Consider the following 27,485-nt stretch of genomic DNA (forward strand, 5'->3'; position numbering starts at 1 on the left):
GGTGGAAGTGTCATTCAGCCCTTCTGCCTCCTTTCCAAAGCTGGACAAGCACTTTACTAGGCTTTGGGAAGGAAATGGGAAGACACCCCCTTGGCCCCCGCACCCAGTATGGGGGGACCCGTTGCATTGACCTAAATCTGCCTCTGATAATGGGCCAGTCAGGAACACTCTCACGTAGGAGGACTACAGTCATATGACCCTTTCTCATGGTCACCAAATATGTGAGCTGGTGGTCATACGCAGTGGGGCCAGGGCGACTAGCCCACATGAGCTCTCCTCATGTCTAGTTTGAACATCTTGAACCTTCCCCATCCACTTTATCTATCAAAATACTTGTCAATTAAATTAGGAAGCCTTTTAACAAAAGTTGCAGAGGGTATACAATAACAGTACAAAACCCCCCACAAAATAAAGAGTGACCATCTTCAGATTACAGTGATACCTCGGGTTACATACGCTTCAGGTTACATACGCTTCAGGTTACAGACTCCGCTAACCCAGAAATATTACCTTGGGTTAAGAACTTTGCTTCAGGATGAGAATAGAAATCATGCAGCAGCGGTGCAGCGGCAGCAGGAGGCCCCATTATCTAAAGTGGTGCTTCAGGTTAAGAACAGTTTCAGGTTAAGACCGGACCTCCAGAACTAATTAAGTACTTAACCCGAAGTACCACTGTATAAGAAACAAGAGCCAATCCATGAAATTCACATACATATTAGAAAACAAAGCTGAGTCCTTGACAAGTCCTTCAGGCTCTAATTAGTTGGAAAAGTAGTATCCTTTCCCCCTGCCTCATTTTCAAGTGCATTCATTTCAAAGTGAATTCTATTAACAAATGAACTTAAGGGTTAGGTCAGTACAGGGTTTTTAAAGTTCCTAGGCTCACTCATTTATTGATCTGTATTGAAATAAAGGTATTCATTTAAGGCAATCAAGCAAAGAAAGCTATTTTGGGCAAATGATTGGGCTGGTTGACTAACTCCCTGATTTTGCCCTCAGTTCTGACTAAATTCAGCAATATAATTGTGTCCAGAGAATACTTAAAGTGAAATATATAAATCAGATGACTTCCAATACAATAGCCAATCAGCCCATCAAATATATAAGGAATAAGTTTACAAAAAAGAAAAAGAAAATGATTATTTTGAAAAGTGCAAGTTTGTCAGAAATTCTTTAAAAAGCTAAAGCACCACATAGCACAATATCAGACAATTATGGCTAATTGTTGAACACTATTGTATTTCCTGATGATCACTGCTTTTATATAAAAAACTCCACAACCCTCTACTTGTATACAAAACCTAATTTACACAGCAAGATGTAAATTATGCATTTTTCAAAAGAGGCAAAGACAATGTTAGACGACAGCTAACAGTTGTTATGTATTATAATACAATTCCAGTGCAGCCACAGAGGGGCAGTCAAAGGCAATGAATGTCATCCATTCCAAGATACCAGAAAGACAAAGTTCAGAGCAAAAAATTTTTTAGCCCACACAGGTTTCCTGCTGAGACTAGTACACACTTTGTTTCAGTATCTACAAAGTCAAATCGGTTATATCTGTGGAATATTTGTCTGAAACAAATAGATCTAAACCTGTTGGCCACAATTCAACAGAGAGCTAGGCAGAAAGCAAGCTGGAAGCTGGACATAGAAACATGCTTGATCTGTGTGGGATCCTAAATTGTGATTAATAGAGCAGCAAGTTTTGTTGGGGTGTTAATGTGAGCACCTCCGTCTTGTGTTCAGGTTATATATATTTGTAAATAAAACCATATATCCTAAAGACACCACAGTCTACACTGACCTTCATTCCAAGGAAGCTGAACCCTGGGCAAGCACCATGAACCCTTGTATCCTCTCACTGCTCAGAGATTGGGGTAGCATGCAACAATATTAAACACTCACAAAACAATAGAAATAAAAAATTCACAGGAGCAGAAAGAGCAACTATTTCCTCCAACCTCAACATGCCAAAATAAAAAGAGACGTTTTCAACTGATGTCAAAAGGACATCAACAAGAGGGGCAAATATATACCGTATTTGACCAGAGGGAGTTCCATGGTCAAGTTCCATAGTCATCATTGAGAAGGCCCTACAACATGCCACTACAGAATGCACAGTGGTTACAGACGGAACTATCAGCATGGCCTCCCTGACAAATGTCAGGGTATGGACCAGCTGATACTGGGAGAGGCACTCCTTCAGGTACCAGGGACCCAAGCTGTGTAGGGCTTTCTGCACCACGACTCAGCCTGGCAGCAAAGAAGCCAGCTGATCCACTTCTCCCAGGAGTGGTTTATCACACTCTTAGCTCTGTCAACAAGTAACTAGGAAGCTGCATTCTGCACAAGCTACAACCTCTGGATCATATTAGTTTTATTATTTATTAAATTTCTATCCTGCCCTTTACAGGTTTACAAGATAAAAACACAAGAATACTTAATGTAGTAACAAACAAAAACAACCACCACCTTCACTGGCAGCCCTACTTGAGAGTGAATTGCAGTGGTCTAAATGGCTGGTTACCAGAGTGTATAGCATTGTTATAAGGATATTTTGGTGTAGGAAAGGCTTTAGCCAGCAAACTACCCACAGCTTGAAATACGTACTTCTTGTCATTGAGGCTACCTGAGCCTTCAAAGACTGAAGCAGCACGTCCTGGCTATGAACCTGTTCCTTTAGGAGGAATACAACCCCATTCAGAATTGGCTGCCTCATCAACTCCCAGACCCAGGAACCACCCACCAATAGTGCTTCCATCTTGTAAGGATTCAGCCTCAGCTTATTGGCCTGATTTACTCCATTACTGCCTCTGGGCACGGGTCCAGCACCTGAACAGCCTGTCTTGATTCAGATGGAATGTAGAGATAGTGTTTTGTTCAATCATGGAATATGGGTACAGCAGAAAGAGGGAGTAATTATTTCTCTTACCTTAAAATTCAAGATAGCTGTGAGATAGCATCCCACAGTGATTTAAAAGTAAAAATAAAAATGCAAGGCTAGTAATATCATGTTTGTTAACTAATATATTAATCTGTATGCTAACATCCATAGCTTTTAATTTATTTCTATGTGTGGAAATCATGTCATCGTCATACATCTCCGTAAGGCCATGTTTAATTTTATTCAGTGATTCAGATTTTGGTCAATTAATCAGTATCTGGGAAACTTATATTTACCCACCTGCTTGGTAAGCCAGTTGTAATTGTTAAACAATTATTTATTTTTCTCTATTGGGCTCTAGTGACAATCTCTATTATCTCTGCATGTGTCTTGGCCTGTGGGACAGAACTCTGTGAAGATAATCACTAAAATATTGACTTACTCTGCATTATGAATTAGCATATACATTTCTCATAATTCAGCTCTATATAAAATAAAGATTCTAATTTTGCTCTATAAATCTTAATAGCAGGAACAATTATTCTGCTGCTGTTTTTGTTTTTTAAATTATTCCTATGGTCAGTTTGCTTTCAGTGTTACCAGCATGCTTACTATGTTTCTAATTGATCATATGCATTTACTACCTCGTCAATATTGGTGTGCCAGCATTGCTTATTTTTAGATATCACCTGACCCAAAGAAAGTTTGCAGGTATCAGTTACTAGATCAGGAATCAAGGATTTAAACTACCGGTAAATGTGTCCCATTGCCTCAGCTTCAATTCACCATTGCCATGCATCCTGATTCGCATTCCAGCACAACTAGTCATACAAAACAACAGGTGTGGTGATCTCCAGGTTAATTAAATTATTAATCTTTATGGTTTTCTGTGTGTTCTCATTTTTATTATTTAACGTGGGACTTAACTGCGTAGATCCAGGTACTTGGTCAAACATATATGTGGAGGGACTTTAGTGTGAACGGCAAGCATAAGCTTGAAGAAGGTCAACAGCAATAAGAAAAATGATTGCAGATGTTTGATATTGGTGATCAGTTTACACTATAAGTTCTGCATGTCATTTTAGTATGCAACCCTATCAAAGGACACATACACACTACAATTTTAAAACACATCCAAAGCATGTTTTTCCTTTCAAAGAATTCTCATATTTAAGGGTTTCTGGGAATCGTAACTCTGTGAGGGGTAAACTACAGTGCCCAGAATTATTTGAAGGAAATAATGTGCTTTAAAATAATGTGGAAAATTTGGAAAACTCAGCAGTGGCCAGAGGATTGGAGAAGATCAGTCTATATCCCAATCCCAAAGGGCAGTGCCAAGGAATGCTCCAACTACTGCACAATTGCACTCATTTCACACGCTAGCAAGGTTATGCTTAAAATTCTACAAGGCAGGCTTAAGCAGTATGTGGACCAATAACTCCCAGAAGTGCAAGCTGGATTTTGAAGCGGCAGAGGAACCAGAGACCAAATTGCAAACATGCGCTGGATTATGGAGAAAGCTAGAGAGTTCCAGAAAGACATCTACTTCTGCTTCATTGACTATGCAAAAGCCTTTGACTGTGTTGACCACAGCAAACTATGGCAAGTTCTTAAAGAAATGGGAGTGCCTGATCACCTCATCTGTCTGCTGAGAAATCTCTATGTGGGACAAGAAGCTACAGTTAGAACTGGATATGGAACAACTGATTGGTTCAAAATTGGGAAAGGAGTGCGGCAAGGCTGTATATTGTCTCCCTGCTTATTTAATTTATATGCAGAATTCATCATGCGAAAGGCTGGGCTGGATGAATCCCAAGCCGGAATTAAGATCGCCGGAAGAAATATCAATAACCTCAGATATGCAGATGACACAACCTTGATGGCAGAAAGTGAAGAGGAATTAAAGAACCTTTTAATGAGGGTGAAAGAGAAGAGCACAAAATATGGTCTGAAGCTCAACATAAAAAAAACGAAGATCATGGCCACTGGTCCCATCACCTCCTGGCAAATAGAAGGGGAAGAAATGGAGGCAGTGAGAGATTTTACTTTCTTGGGCTCCATGATCACTGCAGATGGTGACAGCAGTTACAAAATTAAAAGACGCCTGCTCCTTGGGAGAAAGGCGATGGCAAACCTGGACAGCGTCTTAAAAAGCAGAGACATCACCTTGCCAACAAAGGTCTGTATAGTTAAAGCCATGGTTTTCCCAGTAGTAATGTATGGAAGTGAGAGCTGGACCATAAAGAAGGCTGATCGCCGAAGAATTGATGCTTTTGAATTATGGTGCTGGAGGAGACTCTTGAGAGTCCCATTGACTGCAAGAAGATCAAACCTCTCCATTCTGAAGGAAATCAGCCCTGAGTGCTCACTGGAAGGACAGATCGTGAAGCTGAGGCTCCAATACTTTGGCCACCTCATGAGAAGAGAAGACTCCCTGGAAAAGACACTGATGTTGGGAAAGATTGAGGGCACAAGGAGAAGGGGACGACAGAGGACGAGATGGTTGGACAGTGTTCTCGAAGCTACAAACATGAGCCTGACCAAACTGCGGGAGGCAGTGGAAGACAGGAGTGCCTGGCGTGCTCTGGTCCATGGGGTCACGAAGAGTCAGACACGACTAAACGACTAAACAACAACAACATAGTGCATACACAGCAAAAGACTAATTGGTTTGGTGTTCTATACATGCGGCAGATGCTTGCAAAAGCAGTTCTGGCAGTGACTATATTAGTATTTATATATTCAAGCCAAAATTTTATAGAATGCTAGACAGGAAGGTTAATAATGAACATTATTCTAAATTACTATAAGTTCATCACAATAAAAATTAGTGACAGGTAAACCCAGCCTTGGAGATCATTCTGCTGCATCACAGCTGCAATTCTATACACATTTACCTGGAAGTAAGTCCCACTTACTTCGTGCTCTGGTTCATGGGGTCACGAAGAGTCAGACACGACTCAACGACTAAATAACAAAAGTCCCACTGAACTCAAAGAAGCTTACTAGAGTAAACATGAATAGGATTGTACTGCATATTACATTTTCAATGCGGCAGGAAAAGACCCAGTACAGAATCTATATGGCAAGGGTGTCAAATCTGTGGCCTTCCAGATGTTGCTGATCAAAACTTGAATCATCTGTGGTCGCTAGCCATGCTTCTGGGATTGATACTAGTTGTAATTCAGAAACATCTGGAAGGCCACATATTAGCCACCCCGGCTTTATAGAAAGACTAGCTGGGTAATCAGGCTAGTTGGAAAAGAAAAGGGAACATCTCATTAATGCTCACATACAGCACACTGAAATGATGGATTTGTAAACATGTTAATCTCCTGTTAACATAAAACTGTCATTCTGAATACTTAGATGCAGCATGTGGTAGATTGTACATTAAATTAACAAGCTTGCAAGAAAGTGCAACTGAGCCTTTGACAATGATCCAGTAGTGGCTGTTAAGTACTGATAGGAGAAATCAGGATTGCTCCCCCAAAAGCCAATTTCGGCACTTGTTCTAATGGGAATCATCAACATATGGCAGAGTAGTGGGTATGTATGAGCAACTTCTATTCTGCATGCCATATAATAGGCTACAACTATATTCCCAATTCACAGATCCTTTTCTACTTTTTCAAGAATCACGTGAATCAGACTATGTGTTTACCACGACATGACATGCTATGTCATGCATTTGGGAGGAAACACATATAGATAATTTGGATAAGATACTGTATGCAAATTTAATTTTTAAAAAAGCAAAAGAAATGTTTGCTGCATTATTGCACCAGAGAACACCAAGTTTGGTGACAATGTGAACCAGCCATTATTCATCTTCTTTGTAGATGGAACAAACACTGTGACAGAGGAAATTAATCTACTTCTTAGAATGCAGGAATTTTGATAAACCATGAAAGGTTCAAGAACTTATATTCTCTATGTATTGATAAGAATTTCTTTCTGTTCATAAAATAGACATGTCACTGTGTTTGTGGCTGTTGTCCTGGCAACTTCCAGTATACATTAACAGTGTTTTGATGGGGGAAAACATATTCGTCAGTTATCTTGGATGTTTCCTTATCCATTCCTGACACACAAGTGCCACAGGTAAAATGTTACTAGCTTGTAAGTCTTTCTCTTTTGTTTTAATATTCTAAAACAAGTCTTGCCTTCAGTGACATCAGGCAGAGAATTATCTCTTATTTCCATAAAACTCAATATGAGGTCCATAAACACTTTCTGGTTTCTAAAGAAACAATAAATATTAGGAGTTAACCCACCAAATGGAGCCAATGTATATGGAAATATGACTAGAAAGATAGGCTACATCCAAGTCCTTCCTTTCTTAGTTCTCAACTGGGCTATCTTGCATCACGTCTCCTTCCTTAGATATCTGCTTTCTCTATGGTTGTTATCTTTTATTCTGCATTGGCTCCTACAGCTTTAGAAACAGCATGACGGGGGAAATGTAACAGATGAAGTTTTTCCAGTTTCTGCATCTCTATGCTGGGAAAAGTTGCCTTTCAGGTAGCTTTTTAAAGGCATGCAGCAGCCTTTTTAAAAAACACGCTACAACACACACACCCTAATGGCAGTGCTTTAAATCAAGCACTTTCTAACCTGCTCCGGAACTCTTATTAGATTAAAAACAAGTTCATAGGTTGTAATAAGCAAAAATTATGGCTTGAGAGATCTTATGCAGTTTTTTTTTTTAAAATGAGAAGTTATGATTACTTTCTAATTTTACACTGCTTATATGTGATTAGACCTCTTCTGTGAGCAGATATTTGTATTTATTATAACTGAACAGGCTCTAAGGAGTTTGAAGAATGTGTGGTTGATGCAAAGCATTTAAAAACACAGCACTTGCTGCATGGCCAATATTGCAATTTAGAGGTTGCAGTTTTCAAAAACAAATAGTGTGGATTGATGATGAGAGTGACTATTAATCCACTAGTTGATTGGGCATTTGGGGGAGGTGTCTTACAGGTAAGAGTTCTCCAAACACAAAGTGTGTACACACGCAGGCATAGAATGCATTCGCTGCCTTCCACAGGCAATTATTTTTGGACAGTGTAGACATAGTTGTCTTCATAGTGTTGGTATATTGTTCTTTTGCTGTTTAGAAAGCGCCTTTTGGTAGAACAGTTCTAAACCATCTTACATTTTACAATGTATTTGGCAGTGCCTCTTGCGTTGCCTGGAAACTTGAGAGTGCCTTCTCTGGGAACCTCCTGTTCCCTGCACGCCCAGGGCAGGCAGACCCTGAGCATATCATACCACAAGTGCCTTGCAATAACTAGCCATGGGTAGCACCAGAACAGGCAGCCTTAAAGTGCCTTGCCAAAAGAAAAGAGGCATGTAGTCATGTCGCCCCCTTCATACCTGTATTGCCTTAAAAGGTTCCCCATTGATTTCAACTGAATCCAGATCAGATCTGAGTGCACAACAGGCATGCAGATCTGTGTGCTCTATTGCAGTTAAATAGAAAAGCCTCTGAAGGTTGGGAGAGCTGTGTAAAAGTACACAGCCCATATGCCTATAAGGAACAAGTAAATTCCCTATACTGCTGTATTCAGTTATGCATTTATCCCATAGAAATGAGCAAGGCTTCAGAATCTAAAACATAGGGTTACAGAGCACCTTGGAATATACTGTTACAAAGGCGACACGCCAATCCCCAACGTCACCTGAGCAGTAGCAAGATTCTAGTGGGGTTCCAGGCACTCATCCTGGGGTCATGTTTCCGCAGAGAATCAAGATGAGGTGGAGGCTGTTGTGGCTTTACAAAATATGATTTATTCACATATTTTATTTACACCTGGATTTATATGGAGGGAGTTCAGATCTTACAGCATAGTCAGAGAGGCTTGTTCCCCACAGCAGTGCAGCACTCAAGTCCAAGGCATCTCTCCAGCCTCCCTTCAGCCAGTCTGTCAAGATGGTTCTGGTCTTCTCTTTCCCCACACACCCCTGCTTGGATCTGCCCAGGCTCAAGGATTCCTCATGGATGTTGGTCATCAACACCTTTTGACACGTTAATGCCTCTATCCCAGGTGAGGCCCTGGCCTAGAAAGGAAGCTTAGCCTGTATTTTTCCAGTGGCCTGGAATCTTCCCTTTAATACTCCAAATATTACATAGATTCTGACAGGCATTAATTTCTTGGGTTTAGGGGGTTTCCCTCCCCCAAACTTATATCACCATGACCATTCTTGGTACTACAGTTCTAACGAAACAAATGAAATTTTCATACACAGTATAGGTATGGATTATAAACCTAGTTGCAGAGTGTTTGGGAATGCTAAAGTGAGTTTCCATTAAGATGCATTCATGACCTAGACCAGTTTTCTACAGTACTGCATGCCTTCATATAAAAAAATGAAGGAACAACATTACATAAGTTATTAGGTAATATTCCAACAAATAGAATCAAGGTGAATCGGAGGGAAAATTTGAATTACCAAACTAATGCATGAACGACATCGTGCTCAGGTAATTCCTTATTTCCAAATTTAAAAGATATCTGAAATAAACCTAATCATGCCTAAATAATGGAAGCACAAGCGTTTCACTGCTTTGTTATTGTGGTGACTCTAGGATATGAAATAATAATATCTAGATAGTAAGTTTATGTAGTTCAAAAATAAAATTCCAATTATCACAGATAAATTCAGGTTACGGGGAACTCCGGCCCTAGAAAATGAAAAGAGCAAAATAAAATTGGCTAGATGGGAGTAGGGACCTTCTTCGGATGTACTTTCGTGATAAAGAAAATGGCATTTGAAATATCCCATTTTGCAGTAAAGATAACAAGTCACAAACATAGCTTAATACAAGAAGCATCCAATCTAAACATTATCAAGACAGAAGTTAAGAATTACTGTAAAAAGGAAATGAGAAATACAAATCTTGCATCAATTGTCTTTTTGTATTAGAAATAAAAAAGAAACTTACACTTGTTGTATAAGCTGCTTCAGGGTCATCCTCTAATACCCGCGATAATCCAAAATCAGAGACTTTACACATGAGATTACTGTTGACCAAAATATTCCGAGCTGCCAAGTCTCTATGTACATAGCCCATATCTGAGAGGTATTTCATGCCAGAAGCAATTCCACGTAGCATGCCAACTAGCTGGATAACTGTGAAGTGGCCATCATGCTTCTGCAAGGAAGGTAGATTGTCAGCTCCAAGAACATTTACATTTTCAAGTTTAACTCAACTTTCTTCAGTTTACATTGGCAAATGCCTAACCACAATTTGCTAATCCAGGCACACCTCCCCATATATCGTATATACTCAAGTATAAGCTGACTTTTTCAGCACATTTTTTATGCTGAAAAAGCGCCCCCCCCCGGCTTATACTCTGCCGCCTTTGCCTCTGTCGTCGTCGGAACGAGCAGCCCAAAAGCAGCTCTTTCGGGCTGCTTGTTCTTCCTCCGCCGCTGCCGCCAGGTTTGTGGTGTGGTGAACCGGCTTATACTCAAGTCAATACGTTTTCCCAGTTTTTTGTGGTAAAATTAGGTGCCTCAGCTTATATTCGGGTTGGCTTATACTCTAGTATATACGGTAATTTATTTAATTATCCCCATTGGCTTTTGGGTCTTTGACCTTTTTTCACATTTGTAGCATTTCCCACAGTGGAGTGCCACCACCGAGATGGCCCTTTCTCTGGTACCTACTTCCTACACCTAAAATGGTGGCAGTACCTTCAGTAGGCCCTCCATTCATGTTTGGGTAGGTACATATGGAGACAGACAGTCTTACAAGAACTGTGGTCCTAAACCGTGAAGGACTTACATCACCATTTCACTGTAATTCCCCAAGCCTTCACAGTTGTCTGATGTGAAGTTGTCTTTTTAGAGCCAGACAATGGACCAATGCACAATATTTACTGCTCAATGTCTAGCAACCAGTTCCAAAGTAATGATAGACATATCTGTTATATAAACAAGCTCTTACAAATTACACTACTATGTCTGTCAAATAAGATTGTGGTAACACATGAATGAAAATGCTATGTGCTAAATTAGTAGCTATCTCTTGCCTAATCCTGTGACAACAATCTTTAATTAAAGATGAATACTGAGGAAATTAGAGGAAAAAATCCTAAGAATAGATACACTCTTCTCCAAGGTTAGCTACTTAGAATGTCTCTATGGAAATAATGTAGAAAAGATAACCCAAATAAGAAATATTAGCTCTTCATATTACTAATCCATTTTTGGACAGAAAAGTCCTGGCTCAAGAATTGCCTTCAAAAGTACTTGAAATAAAATCATGACTTTAAGATTGGATAATCAGTAAAAAAAAATTATGTTTATATTCTTTTGCCTGCAAAACTTATCTTATGCTAGCCACTTAACACATTACAGCAACAGATGGCAATGGGTTTTTTTTAAAACTACTGGTTTAAAAATTTAAGTAACAGGTGTACATATATGTAAGCCAGGCACAATACTCTGCATTTTCTAATTTTTAGATGCAGTTAATTTTATATTTTATAATATTACAAAAAATGCTTTAAGAAATAGTCTGGGGTTGCTAGCATTGGGAAGCTACAGAACCTTTACTGAAGTTGTTCTAGCACAGGCTTCCTCAACCTCGGCCCTCCAGATGTTTTTTGGCCTACAACTCCCATGATCCCTAGCTAGCAGGACCAGTGGTCAGGGATGATGGGAATTGTAGTCTCAAAACATTTGGAGGGCTGAGGTTGAGGAAGCCTCTTCTAGCAAATAGCAGTCTGTAGATTATGCTACATGGACTGCTGAAATTCTGATTGGAAATTTGTTCTTACAAGCCAGTTACCCATCAGCCCCTCTTTTTTTGATGCTTATAAATTGAATTTTTGTGTGCTTCTAGTAATCAGCATTCAAGCCTGATTGTTACTGTACAATTTGAAGTGTATTTCATCAATTAACTTTTCCTGCTTTTGATGTTATGTCACTTCATTCTCATCTTTGATATCATTTGTGTATGTTATATACCGGTATATATTCAATACCAATTTGTTACTCTAATTATGTAGTGCGGAACCTGTTGCTCTCCAAGAGCCGTTGCACTATAATTCCCATCATCATTGATTATTGACCATTCTGGCTAGGGCTGATAAGAACTGGAGTCCAATGACATCTGGAGAACTATAGATGTCCCATCCTTGCTCTAGGGCAGGGGTGTCCAAACTTTTTTCAAAGAGGGCCAGATTTGATGAAGTGAAGGGCTGTGGGGGCCGACCAAAGTGCTGACCAAAGTTGACCCTTTTTTTAGGATTTTACCCCTGGAAATAAACTGCCACAGGGGCCGGATTAAACTGACCGACAGGCTGGATTAGGCCCCCAAAACGGACTTTGCACATGCCTGCTCTAGGGGCTCTCTCCTTCTGTCTCCTTTTTCTATCCTGTTTGAAAGGCAAGTTACAGCTCTGAGAGGAACATTTACCATGTGATTTCAGAAATCCGACAAAAGTTATGGAAAAAATGTGAACAATCCATAATGGAAATACGAAGAGGTTTTTTTGTCAGGAATGAGGGAAGTGGCTCCTAATGCAATCCTAAACACATCTATTATGGAGTAATTGGGACACAATGAGACTTCTGAAAAAAGGTTCATATGATTTTGCTGTAAGTTAAAATACACATTTTGAAGACCATGGTGGCTATTCAACTAAGTAATAGGTACATTGTCACCAACAGAAACATATTTCATACATAAATTATTGGAGGACAAATGCACAGATTAATAAGGAAGAGAGAGAACACACTTTCTGAATTTTCTGTAATATACCCGGCAGCTGAAACACTTCTCCTTCCCATTTAAGATGGTTGGCAGGGGAACTTAAAGTGACTCACAGTATGAAGACTCAGGAGTGCAGACAGTTTAAACAGCAATTTTAACACAGTAGGCATTTTTCTTTCACTTGAACAAATAATAATTCTTCAGATCTTACTACTTACTTCTTAACTACAGTTTCAGGCATGCCAATAACAAGTAGTTCAAATTAATTACTTGGCATGTTGCAAATATTTTTATTTCTTATTTTTGTTTGTTTAAACAATTTATATATTGCTTAACTGCTATGGCCTTCAAGTGGTGTACAAGAGATAAAATGCAGAAAAGGTAAAAATCGGCTAAAACTATAAAACCAGTCTTCTATTCAAATGGCTGCTGGATTTTAAAAATGGCATGTTTTCATTTAGTCAACGCAGCTGCTTTAATCCAGTGTGCAAGTAAATTTACGTCTTGTGACTCTTCTCTATTTTTTCTCCCTGCATCAGGACCACATTCAGGTCTCACTGGGTCTCCAGGTCCTTTCTGGTAGAAAGCTGAATTCCAGGAAGTAAAAGTTACTAAATTTCACATTTTGATATTAAAAAAATGCTACATGGATATAATTTAGGAAGGGTATCATTGTCTGTCATTACTGAAAATCTCTATCAGCAATAAACAAACAAATCAACACCAATTTTGTAGAAGGAAGCAAGTGAAATAATAGATCATACAGATTCATTTGGATTCCTTTTGGGGTATTTATTAATTGGAATGCACTTATGAGGAGTGAAATGCTGCCATCTGGCAACGTTGCATAAAAGTTTATCTATCGTATAAGGTTATTTATATAATTTTTGAGCTGCAAACAAACTTACAATTCATACGGCTTCTAATAAAATCAATTTAAATACAAAAAAAGAAGCAGAACCAAACACAGCTTGATCCACAGGGGAGTTAGGCATTTTACACTAAAAAATTAAGTGAAATTATGGGAAAGGTGATAGCTCAGTTGGTATGGGTAGCACTGAGCTAGATGGACCAATGGCTTGACTTAGTATAAGGCATTTTCCTAGGTTCCTAAAGAAGAAAGGTCTTGCCTAAAGCTTGCCTAAAGTGAGAGGGAATGAGCTGCACAACCTGTCAATACAACAGAAGGCCCTGTTTCCAAGCCTCTGGGGGTGCAGTTGAGATATTGTGCATAGAGAGTGGCAGATTTCCTGATCCATAACCATTGAGGCCTTGGCAGTTAAGAACCAGCACTTTAAATGAGTCTGGAAATGAACCGGAAGCCAATGCAGATGAAACAAAATCATAATACAGTAGTATGCTCTGAAAAATGGGCTTCAGATTTCAATGTAGCCATTGCATTTTGCACCGGCTAACATTTTCAGACACTTTTAACAGTAGCCCCATGTGTTCCAATGATCCAGTCTAGGTGTGACTGAGACATATGTGGTAGTCAGATCTGTTTTATCCAAGAAGGGGAGCAGCTGCCATATTAACTGAAACTGTGAAAAAGCATTGCATTCCTGGCCACAGCTGCTACGTCAGCATTCCAAAGCAAAGCCAGTCCCAGGAATAAACCCAATGTGCGAAAGAGATTATTGACCAACTGGACATAGTATAGGGTTGAACAGCAACCTCCCTTCCCCAGCACTACCTCATGGGATACGCATGTCAGATAGGAGTGAGGATACAATACTGCTTTGAGGATATGGTAGCTTTCAAAGGTCAAAGAAAGGATTATAGAAATGTGTCCTTCACCTTAAGAAAATTCAGACTGCTTCTTGTCTTTTCTTGACCGTAGCAAGACAGTCATAATTTAGTAATATATTTCCAAACAAGTACTTCAAAATGTTCTTTGCCACATTCTTGTCACTCCAAACCTCTATGATTATTGCTACTGCATAACATTTGAAATATATCTTTTCCCCATCTTCAAGTACTTCAGCATTTCACACTTGCCTATAGCGTGTGATTTTATCCTGTCCTTATTCCATATGTTCTGCTTCTAAGTGATGCCTTTATTTCTCACACACTTGACTTTCCAGATCATGTCATGCTACACCCACACTAATCCATAAGCAACGTAGTCTGCAAAGCTTCTCAATACTGTTTCCTGTGCTACCTTTATTCCCTCAATATCTTTCAACAGTGCAGTTTTCCTTTTGGCTGTTTTTGCCTCAAATAATTATCTGTTATTGCCAGCGGCGTAGCGTGAGTTGTCAGCACCCGGGGCAACGCAAGTAATTTGCGCCCCCTAACCCGGGGCAAGGCAAGTAATTTGCGCCCCCCCAACCCCTAACCTGCGAGTTGCCGCTGGCGCTGCCGCGCAAACAACGCTGCTTGCCCGGAGGAGGATGGATGCAGAAGCAGCCGCCGCCTGTGGCTGGGCCGAGGGGATGGCGGCAGCGGCAGGGTGCAGAGGCTGCCCGTGCCCGGCCAGGCGTCGGTGGCGGCGTCGGCGCTGCTGCAGCGGCTGCTCCTCCTGCGAGCAGTGAGCGGAGCGCAGCCACAGCGACGGCGGGGGGCGCGCGCGCTAGGGCGCAAGGCTGGCGGTGGCGGCGGGGAGCCTGGCGGAGGAAGGAACTTGTCCCTTCCCTGTGGACTCGCGCCCCCCCAGATGTTGCGCCCGGTGCGGTCGGCACCCCTGGCACCCCCCACGCTACGCCACTGGTTATTGCAGGGATGCACGTCCCACGCTCAAAGGCCACATTTCCGCTGCTTTGGGGCTGGGACAATATTTTCTGTCTCTCACACAGGTGTAGTTTGGCCCTAAACTGTGACTATAAATTGCCTTCAAGGAGCATCTTCACCACTAATAAAAATACTAGTGTTGACTTCAGAACAAGGTTTAATAAGTGTGGTCAAGAGCTGACTTCCAGACTAGATAGAGGAAAGGTTGCGCATTCTTACAGAAGCTGGCAGAGAAGACAACTGTCAAATGTCTTGGCTGTGGAGTTATTACTGAGCATGTATCTACAACAGGCATGTCCAACAGGTAGATTGCAATCTACCGGTAGATCGTGGGGGTGTTCCAGGTAGATCGCGGGATCTCCGAGGTGCTCCTGATCAATCCCCCAAAAAAGCTTAACAACTCTGGGGCACCCTCCCCAAAAGATCAACATGACCACTCCTTCCCCCCAAAAAGATCAACAACTCTTGGCAATGACAATGGGTAGATCACTGCCAGTTTTTTTAATAGTGGGAGTAGATTGCTGTCTCTTGGGAGTTGGGCGTGCCTGATATACAAATAGAAGTTAATGGAACTGTACATGGCTCAAAAAATATATTCTGCAGCAGGGTTTCAGTGGCTCAGTAGCAGAGCATCTGCATGAAAAAAGGTCCCTGACTCAATCCTAGGCATCATCAAGTAGGGTGGGGAATGTTCCCTGTCTGAAATACTAGAAAGCAGCTACCAGACAGTACAGTGGTACCTCGGGTTAAGTACTTAATTTGTTCTGGAGGTCCGTTCTTAACCTGAAACTGTTCTTAACCTGAAGCACCACTTTAGCTAATGGAGCCTCCTGCTGCCGCCACGCCGCCAGAGCACAATTTCTGTTCTTATCCTGAAACAAAGTTCTTAACCTGAAGCACTATTACTGGGTTAGCGGAGTCTGTAACCTGAAGTGTATGTAACCCAAAGCATATGTAACCCGAGGTACCACTGTATTGACAATACTGAGTTAGATGGATCAATGGCCTGACTCAGTATAAAGCAGCTTCCTATGTCCTTAAATAATTGAACCTATAGAAACTATGGAATTAATCAAAATTACTCTCAAATAGCATAAATAATCATACAGTTTACTATATTGCATATTTTTTCTAGCTTCTGCAACTCATGCATGGTGATAAAAAAGTAAATGAAGCTATGGTGTCCCAACTACTGGAAATCTTATTCCGCAAACCATGTGGGTTCAGATGTTTCAGCAGATATTGCCGACCACTTTCAGTTATATCTATGAAGCCATAAGAGCTAGAATCTTGCTTTTTTAAAAAAGTAAGAAGTCCAGGATTCTTGGACAGCTGAATTCTGTCCCTGCTGCCACATTCTGATTCCCCTCTACACATCTCCACATACATCATACACACAGCCCTAATTTAAAACCACTTTAAAAAGACAGGCGCCACAATTTATTAGGCCTCAACTACCACAGGCCTTGATTCTCTCATCAGCCCTACATCCCAATGTTCCTCAGACATCAACTGTGATCCCATAACAACTCATACAGCTTTTCTTCATATACTTGACTCTCTATGCAAATAAACTCAGAATAGATACACATCTTGATATAGATATCCTCTGGCAATTGCCTCTTCTTTTTTGTTTTATTTGTCTCAAGAGGGAAGATGCAATTTCCCCCAAGTATTTAAGTGACTCAGGGTTGTTATCTAGGGCTTATTCCGACTCTCAGGGGTTAACACAAGAAGTACTTTTGATACAATTCCCAGTTGGCTGCTGAGGATGTTTATCAGCCTCTGTAACAATTCAAACCAGAGTGAATTTATCCAGAGCACTGTTCCATCAAATTCTAAACAGTCTTTAATAGCTTTGCCAAATAAACTATCCTTGACAGCCAAAAGTATATCTAATGCCTGGCTGGTTGCACATTTATGCTGCCCATCCAATGCACATGAGAGAAATTGTTTTATATTCAGCATCTGATGCCGTTTGCAAAACTTGACTCAAGAAATATTCCAGTCCAGTTACAGAACACTGCATAAAGTATTATGGGCAACAAATCAAGCTTCCCCAGTGGAAGCTGTTCCTTCTGCAGCAGAACTTTGCTCTTAAAGTGTTCCAGAGAAGAAACCATTTTACACCCAAAAAACAAAATCTGACTCAGACCTGCAAGTCCCACTTCAATCTTTAATTATAGAAAATCAGAAGTGCATAACGTTCACACTTCCACAGCCTATACTTTGATTTATGTATTCATTGCCTTTAACAGTGAGAACTGAACCATGGGTGTGGGGAACAAAGTTTCTTGCAGAATAACATAATGGAACATAAAGATATGAATACTGATACTTAACTGACACCAATCCCTTTTTAATCATGAAAATACCTGGGCAAGTTCATACCTTTGCTTAGGATACAGTTGGAATGGTTAATTAAGATGTTATTGGGAATGTTTTATTTATTCAAAGAACCCTTCTACACAAGGTGGTACAATTATCATCTGGATCACTTGAGAGTGGGGCAATTTTTAAAATATTTACCCATATAAAAAAATCCTTGTAGGGCAACACCTACTCATCAGGGGAAAGGATTTTCATGTATCCTCTCTGCCTGATGCGCTAGTTTCCTACATAAAGGAAGCTTTTTATGTGTTCATTTAAAAATATGAAGTCCTACCAGCAGAGTCTGAAGCAATGCAGCCCAAAATTCTACCACTTGATGTGGATATGTAGGGCAGCTTTCTGTGCATTCAAAATTTGTTGGTGTAGGAATGCCTTGAAATATTAGGGGAAGATGAAAAATTTTGTGTCATGTTTCCATGAGGCTATTACAGAGGGAGGGATGGGACAGCAGTGCTTTCCCACTGACTCTGCTGGAAACAGACCAAGCCAAACACCACTCAATTCCACCAGGGTCACCTCCTGCCCACTACTCATCTAGCAGAAGCCATCCCACCAGTTCAGCTAAAAGACCAGTAACCTTTGCCTCTTTCTCTCCTTGAACTCTTATCATTCCTGCTGGTCACTATAAGAACATTGCCACTAAGGGCCTTGCCACTAAGGGCCACTAAGGGCCTTCCACTTGTTCCATGCCTAGAAAGAATGGGTCTAAGAGGTTTTCCACTTGTTCTAGACATAGATCAGAGTGGTCAATCTGCAGAAAAACTGATTGGGGTTTCTTCCAATTCAGTGGTAAACAGCAGGTTAATCTGGGGGAAAGTTGAGGAAAAAGCAAAAGTGTGGATGGGCCTCAGTAGAATCATAGAATCATAGAATAGAATCATAGAATCATAGAGTTGGAAGAGACCACAAGGGCCATCGAGTCCAACCCCCTGCCAAGCAGAAAACACCATCAGAGCACTCCTGACATATGGTTGTCAAGCCTCTGCTTAAAGACTTCCAAAGTAGGAGACTCCACCACACTCCTTGGCAGCAAATTCCACTGTCGAACAGCTCTTACTGTCAGGAAGTTCTTCCTAATGTTTAGGTGGAATCTTCTTTCTTGTAGTTTGGATCCATTGCTCCGTGTCCGCTTCTCTGGAGCAGCAGAAAACAACCTTTCTCCCTCCTCTATGTGACATCCTTTTATATATTTGAACATGGCTATCATATCACCCCTTAACCTCCTCTTCTCCAGGCTAAATAGTGCCTGAGTCATTCTCAGCCCCTTTCCCTTTTGTATCATGCCGTTTAGACCGTGAGCTGAAGGCAGGTATTGTCTGATTCCTCTTCTGGAAGCCTTTTTTCAACTTGAAGGATGGGGTGAAAATATTGTAAATATAAATAAGCAAACAGTGGGAGTAACCCATGCTATGGCTCATCCCTTGACCACTTGCCAGACGAGTGATGCACGAGCCCAAGTGTAGGCTTTTCTCGTGTGTCCTGACTCCTGGAGCTTCTAATGTTGCTCCAGAGCGGTGGGAAGAACCACTGCTGCCATTGTGCCCACACCACAGTATAATATTACAAGGAATCCACGCAAAACAGAGATCGAAGAAGCTGCACCCCTGCTCATGTGGAGAAAGGAATGTTGTCTACATGTCAGCAGGGCTGTCTCTGCTTCAGGAAGACCAGGAGAGAACTCATATATTACTCTCTAAGCTATAAACTTGCTCAGTGTTCAAACTGATCACTACACAGAACATGTTAAAGTTAGGACAAAACAACAAAAAATGTCATTGACCTGCACAAATGTATCTTGACTCTCAGTATCTACAGCAAAGTATTTGACTGGAGTTTTTTTTATAAAAGGCTGATGGTAGAACACCCTCACCCACTGCACATCCTGAAATAGCTGTGTAGCAAATTTCCAAAGGCTGAAAGGCTGCTGGACCAAGTTTTTGTACATGTTTTTAAAACAAATACTTTTTCCGTAACAGTTTGATTTCCAGACTCTGCTGATTCAATCAGGCCTCCAGCCTGGACTGGCACCATTAAAGAAAAGATCAATCAATACTTTGCTCAGTACAATAGCAATTGCGGTAGAGAATTTACTTTTTCCAGAACATCCAGACCTACTCTATAGAGTTAAAGAACATCTAAACTAGGCTTGCCTGCACAGCTTGTGACCAATAAAGCCAACCAGCTGTGTATTGTTGCTCCCCTCCTGCCTTCTAGTTTAGTCCTCTACCTGGGACTGAAAAACAAGAGTATTGGCAAACAACTAGCATGCTGACCCTGGCTTGTGTTATGACATTTAACTTATGCCATGTGATAGTGTCTGCATTTGGGGTTTTAAATCACGCTTGAGAGAGAGCATACTATCCGCACTTATTTTAACTAAATTTTGCATTATGGTTCCTAGCACGAAGAAGTAGGTTTTCTTATGTTTGGATACAATTGGAAAACTTTCTGAATCATGATGATGTACTGAACCTTTAAAAACTGCAATGACTATAACAATTGATCTTCTGTTTTCTTAGAATTCCTGAGCAATGCCAAGTAGAAAGTTGCTAGTATGAAATAAAAGCAATGTCACAAAAATTGTGTGTACTTTCTTTGTGCCCTGTCTTAGTTAATTTCCCCATTAAAGCACTAAACATAGCAGTTGAAACCAGTGTAACAGCAGGTCTCCTCCCAGTGATTGCTAATGGATGACTATTGTTAACGTGAATGCTTTAAATAAGAATGTTAACGAAGTCTTTGGTTTTCCCTACATACATAGAGAGCTAAGCTACATGTGAATGCAGTTCCATCAACTGTCATGCTATGGTATCTGCTTCGCTCAAAACTGCTTAATGTGGGAGCAGGTCCACCACATGTGGAAGCAGGATAGGTTTACTGCAGGTAGGCAAGTACAGTGGTATCTCAGGTTATAAACACCTCAGGTTACAAACACTTTAGACTCCGCTAAGATGGAATAAGTACCTCGGGTTAAGAACTTTACCTCAGAATGAGACTATAAATCGCGTGGCGGCGATGGCACAGCGGCAGTGGGAGGCCCCATTAGCTTAGTATAATTGGATATATATATGCCATCTATGGTTTACTCCTATATGTGAATTGAATTAAATAGGACTTTCCCAGCCGCTTTTACCTATTTCTTCCTTTAGGTCCTGATTTCACATAATTTATTGACTATTCTTTGGCCAACAGCAGTCCCAGGGTTTGGCTGCCTATATTGGGACCAAGCCCCTCCCACCTGGTTTAGCCGGATTGGCCAGGATTCAAAAATAAGCCAGTGGTGAGAAAGCCCATCAATCTTCAGTTGCCGGCCTTGGAATTCCCCACAATTGGCCACCTAGCGCCCCCCTGGCATTTCTCCGGGGGGGGGGGAGCCCACGATGGGCTGCAACAGCTGCCTACCCTGTGACCAGGTAAGCTGCCATAGTATAATTGTGACAATAAGCCTTTATTCAATGAGAAGCCAGCAGGCAGGTTATTCACCTGGGCAAGAGAGTCTGAGCTATGGTATGCCCTGAGATCTACAGATTCAGGGCAGTATACACATTTTATAAATAATACTATAAGAGACATGTTCTTTGTAACAACTCAGTTGTTTATAATTGTTAGCTAAAAACACAGTTATCTCTAGTAGTTTAAGAGACACTGAGCCATGTAATGTGAAACATCACAAACTGGCAAAGCTTATCAAATACAGGAGATAGAGAATAATCCTGAAGCAACAACTAAAAAATGTGTAAGATAACTGTTAAGAAAATATTATCTCGGAGGGATGGTGATCTACCAGAATACGAATTTGGAGAGGAAGTATTTGTCAAATCACTATTCAGGTCCCTCATGTAACAGGAACACATATATGCAAAATAAGTAAAACAAGTAAATAAAATGGGGAGGTTTTGTTCCGCAGCGGAGGAAGCCGATTGGGTGCCTGGGGTGGGTCCAGCTGCCCATGGGGGTGGGGCCAGTCGTCCACGGGTGCACTGAGGAGTCTGCCTGCCTCCTTCCACTCAGCTGCCCTACAGCTGAGGGGGAGGCGACAGGCGGACTGTTTGGGGCACAGTGGAGCCTGCGGGCGCTCATGCCACCACGTCACTCCCAGGAGAAACGTGTGACTTGGGTGCGCTGCAGGCCCCACGGTGAATGCTGCCCACCATTTTGTCACCCCCTGAGTGGGACACCCGAGGCAGCCCACACCTACCACACACCCCTGGTTTCATTCTACAACTTTGTTGCAAAGCCTGCTAAAGATGGCATGTGTGCATGCTGCATGAGAGTGAGAGAGCGAGCAAGAATAAGAACAAGCTCATTTTTAGCATCTTTTACAGCAGACAAATAAAGATGGGAGCTATTAAACTTTGCAGTGTCATGTGGGTCTCCTCCACCCAAAATGAACTCTGACTGGAGAGGATATGTTAGATGGATTTATAGCACACACTTTATGACTTCATTTTATGGAACTCTCGTCTCCTTTCCCAACATTATTTAACATGAGCTTCTGCTGCAGCATCTAACCTCTAACTGACAGAAAGGATAAGGTTAATGGCAAGGCTGTACTGGGAATTATATAATGGCTGCTTCTTCAAAGAGCAATATATCCTGACATTTCTTTCCCACAGAAAATATTTTTCACTTCCCTCCCTTGGCCTATTTTGGACTTGCCTTTAGGAATTTAAGTTTGGTAATACGTTTTGGTCTTTTACTCTGCTGTATTGTCTTTTGTTAATGTACCACAGAAATGAAACAAAACTTATTATGGTGCTTTACACTATTAAGGTCTGAAGTACATGTCAACAATAAAAGGAGTACTTTCTGCAATAATCTGTTATTTTACCCAAATGCAATAAGGTTCTCTGGATTTATACCTTGATATAAAACAGTCACAGTGCCCCTTTAAAAACCAGAACACGCTGTACAGAAATAGTAAACATTAGTAATACAATTCATAAAGTAACAGAACCTTTGCTTTTTTATTAATTTGCACAAAAATAATTAGAAATATTGAGACTTTGGATTTTTTGTATGATATAGTAGTAGTATATTACAGAGGGGGTTACTGTTTTGTTGTTTCTGTTTTGGCTATTTATTAGTGCTTTTATCTTGTGTTTTTTCCTTGTGGACTGACCTGAGATCTTTTGATGAATGGAAGTTTATAAATCTAATAAATAATAATAATGATATATGCAGTAATATCTTTTGTTTTAAATACTAAAATCAGATAATATCATAATCTAGAAGAATGGAAAAAGTGTCTGCTAAGCTGTGTTGCCAGGTCACCTCCATTTTGTCCCCATTTTCTGTATCTATCTATCTTTCCATTTTTGTTTCCATTCCATTCCATTCCATCTTTGTTTCCATTTTCTGTATCTATCTTTCCTGTAACTACCTAGCTGCGAGATCTAGTAGTGACTAAGGCACTAAGCAAAGGGTGTGATTGTAAGAAAGTTATATTGAAATATTTAGTAATCCTTTTATTTGCTGCCACACACTTGCCATTGTACAGAAATGGAAAGCGCCATAGGGCACCTGTAGCAGCACAACCAGAAGTCTTCATCTGCCTCACGTGCAATAAAACACATCTCTCCCATGTTGGTCTCTACAGCCACAGCAGGTGCTGTAACTTCCATTGCCTCCTGAGACAAATGGGTGCCAACAACGACTCGAACCTTATGCTTTGGTATGAGTGCTTGAAATATTGATGTTCTGGAAAACGTTACCCTCTGTGTTTGACCGTTGCAAGGCACAGCTACACCAGATACTTTTTATGCTGTCTAGGGCAATTTGGTTTTGTGAAAGAACTAATACCACTTACAACAGCAACCTATACCATCTTCCAGTGTGATCTGAGTTAACTTTTAGTTTGTCCCAGGATACAATATGCGATGTATACCATCCTTTGTCTCTATGATTCCCCCTCCTTTTATTTGTGTAATGCTGTTAAAAAAGAATACTCTTTCTTTGGGTTAGGACATACTAAGATACACTAAAAATATTTGGAACATATAATCCAGTTAGGCAACTCTGTGCAAATGGTTTTCTTGGCCATAGTGAGTTGAACTATGATGCTTCAGCAAAATATACGGCTGGTTCACACAAGCAACATCAAATGACAAACTGCACGTAGGAACTATCATAAATTTAACACTTTAGATAAAGTTTTCATATCACCAAACAACACTTCGAACACAACACTTTTCTTGAGGCTAATCCACACATTTAGCTGCCATTCCTCAATGACTAATCATATGATGTACACACATGTGTGAAACAACCCATTATTTATAACCACCTTTATGCCTAAACACTTTGTAAACACATCCGTCCATAATGCTATCAAAAATCATTGTGTCGTGATGTGGCAACTGATAACATCATATATACCGTATTTTTCGCTCTATAACACACACCCGACCATAACACGTACGTAGTTTTTAGAGGAGGAAAATCCGTAGGCATGCCACCCGTAGGCATTCCCTCCATAACACGCACAGACATTTCCCCTTACTTTTTAGGAGGAAAAAAGTGAGTGTTATGGTGCAAAAAATACGGTATATATAATTCCATAGGCCTAGCTGTTGGTATGTCTTATTCTAAGCACAGAGAAAACATCACAAATAGGCAATGAAAAAACCTTGATAGCCTTCTGCTCAGCTCCCCACACATGACCATACAGAATGCTGATCCAAGCCATGCACTCTGTCAGGCAGAATGAATTAAATGATTCACTACACACACACACACACACTCCATTTGCTGATAAACTACTTGGTACATTGTGCCTCAATCAAGTCAGACAAGATGGCTTCTTCCAATGACTGCCAGGATTCAGGAAGAAGGTTCAAAGCAGTCTATCAAAAAAGTGGCCAAAGCATTTTCTCTTAACCCACAGTGTACATTTTCAGAGTCAGCCCTATTAGGGAGAAATGAGACACCTGCCACAGGCAGCCAATACAGCAGTCCCCAAATAGTTCCTCCTGATCCCTCTTGGCTATTCCATCTGCTGGGGGATAATGCTGGGTCTCTCATACGGACTGCCTTAATCCTTCAGAGCAAGGCAGGGGCTCGAAAGGTTTCCAATGCCAAAGGACTGAGAAATAAATGTGTCTTAATAATGGTGTTGTGTTCAACGTTGTGTGAGCAGAAGGTAGGCCATGCAGTGGACCACTGTTTTCCCCTCATGCTTCTGCTTCCCCCTATGCAGCTGAAATTTATTCAAGATGGCCATGATGACCTATAAACATTGTGATTTATTGGGTTGCAGTGGGGAGGAGGTTGTCTGAAATCAGATAGAGGAATAATTTTTTTAAAAAGTGAGTCTATAGTCCTAAATTTCCTTGGATTTAAATGTTATTGTAATCATTGTTACTTATAAGTCAACATGTTTAGTTGCAGAGAGTTAAAAAGTTAAATAAACTTCGCTTTAGACAGATGGGTCAATATGAGAGGCACAACTTCCCTTCTGAATGTACTTTGTCTCTTCATCTCTCTCCCATCCAACCCAGTATTTTCTCCCCTGATACTTCCGCTGCCCAGGCTCTTGCACATGGTACAACAAATCTTAGGATCAATGTATTGTAGCATTATTCCTTTACTTCTAAATATAATAAGAATGTGAGCATCCCTGGAACTTTAAAGCCCCAAATATGAGCTGCTGAAGAAATCATAAATCAGATCTGATATAATTTGGATTTACATGGGAATATGTGGAACAATTGCCACATCTAATGCCATTATATATTCCCCTCCAAAAATCAGCTAATGCTGTCATGCTCATAATTGTTCTGGTGAACAATAATGATTTATTTGTAGAAATTATGGCATAGAAGCTTGAAATGTTGAAGAGTATTCTTCACATTCTGGATTTTTATCTTTTAGCTGTAGCTTTTATATATATTTCTATAAAAGTGCTCAAAGCTACAAAAAAGGCATTATTACATATGAAGAAATATGGGCTTTGTGAAGTCCTTTGAGATCACTAGATAAAAACTCCTTGTAAATTTAACCTTTTATGATGGTTTAGAGACACACTTATACAGTACTTTTTGTACTCTCACAAAGGTATTTCAAAGTTTACTCTTGAAGTAACTAGAAGGAAATCACATTTTTAAAAGAATTAAACAGATTTCTTTTAAAATCTTGAGCTTTCAGTCTTTTGATCTACTGAGTATTAATGTTACTGAGATTAAATATCTACATTCCTTTCAGAATGCATGTAACCTCAATAGACATTGAACTGATAAACCACAACTGAGAAAAGGGAAGCATATAACTAAGGGAAACAATTAATGTGACTGAGAGGTTAATGCTTATTATTGTACCGCTGCTCTCTCATGACTCTACCCTTTTCCTAATACAAACATAAATGTCATATTTTAGAAGCAGACATAAGGAAGGCAATGTAGTAAAGAAATCTTGCTATGTGCTGAATATACCTATTTAGAGTGAAATGAGATACAAACTCTTCAACCTTCTGTCGTAAAAAAGGAATGAACAGAAGGTAGAAGCATTTGGTATTAGTAAAGATAAAGTAGCAACATGATTTGCAAAAAGTTTATCTACGAGTCTGTTTACAAAATGAACAGTACTATTAATTCCGATCCAGCCTCATATTTTGCCATTATCTCTCTGCCCTTCCAACCACCTATATAATCCAATATATTAAACACTAGGAATTCTTTTGTCATTTCCTCTTTTTGTTATATGACTCTGGTTTTTGTCTCATAGGCCCCAGTTCTTCAGTGCTTCACAGTGAGGCTTCATAAATGATTTTAGGCACTCTTCTTTCTTTCTTTCTTTCTTTCTTTCTTTCTTTCTTTCTTTCTTTCTTTCTTTGTCAAGCTACCTTTGTGCCCTTTCTGCTTCACTATAGTCACTTTGTTTTGCTGCTTACTCATTTTCCCCTACCAATATTTTCAAATGGTATTTCATGCCAACTGATCTGTATTAAATGCACATTATGAATTATTGTACATGTCTTCATTATGTTTTTCTTCTTCAAAAATTAGTTAAGTTCTACCAATTATAGAGCAAGGCTAGTGTGATCTTGTGGATATTTGCAAATGCGTAACGATGAGTACTTTATAAAAATAAAATATAAAAAACACAAAATACCTAGGAAAGATAAGAGCAAAACCAAACCAATAATACCCCCTCCCACAACACTTTTTTAAAGAGAGTATCAGATGTTAGTCAGCCAAAGGCCAGGTTGAAAAGTAATGTTTTCTCCTGGCATCTAAAGGTGTATAATGAAGGTGCCAGCTGAACCTCCCCGGGGAGAGCATTCACAAAGGGGGAACCACTGCAGAAATGCCTATTGTCGTGTTGCCGCCCTCTGGACCTCTTGTGGAGGAGGCATGCGAAGAAGGGTCTCAGATGATGAGCTCCGGGTCTGTGTAGGTTCATATGGAGAGAGGTAGTCCTTGAGGTATTGCCATCCTGAGCCGTTTTTAAGGCTTTATAGGTCAAAAGCAGCACTTTGAATTGGACTTAGAAACTATTTGGCTACCAGTGCAGTCAGGCCAGTATCAGCGACAGGACCAGGGCAGAACCGTCTTACCATGGTGAGCAATATGGCTGCCGAATGCTGCACCAGCACAAATTTCAGGATCGTCTTCACAGGCAGCCCTGCTTATAACACGTTACAGTAATGTAACCTAGAGGTTACCAGAGTATAGACAACAGTTGTTAGGCTGTGCCTGTCCAGCTGGGGCACCAGCTGAAGCTGATGGAAGGCACTCCGTGCCACTG

The 27,485-nt window shown here is 40.4% G+C and overlaps 1 protein-coding gene across 4 annotated transcripts in view; it reads right to left on the reverse strand.

The window, feature by feature from the left end:
* EPHA6 (EPH receptor A6) overlaps positions 1-27,485 on the reverse strand; it is a 367,313-nt gene that overhangs the window by 29,672 nt on the left and 310,156 nt on the right. For all 4 annotated transcript variants that reach the window (XM_081198943.1, XM_081198944.1, XM_081198945.1 and 1 more), the window contains one exon: positions 9,840-10,049. In XM_081198943.1, the coding sequence (XP_081055069.1) occupies positions 9,840-10,049 (210 nt within the window). The remainder of the gene's footprint in view (positions 1-9,839; positions 10,050-27,485) is intronic.

This window comes from Podarcis bocagei (assembly GCF_964188305.1).
Source record: "Podarcis bocagei genome assembly, chromosome: 6".
Lineage (NCBI taxonomy): Eukaryota > Metazoa > Chordata > Lepidosauria > Squamata > Lacertidae > Podarcis > Podarcis bocagei.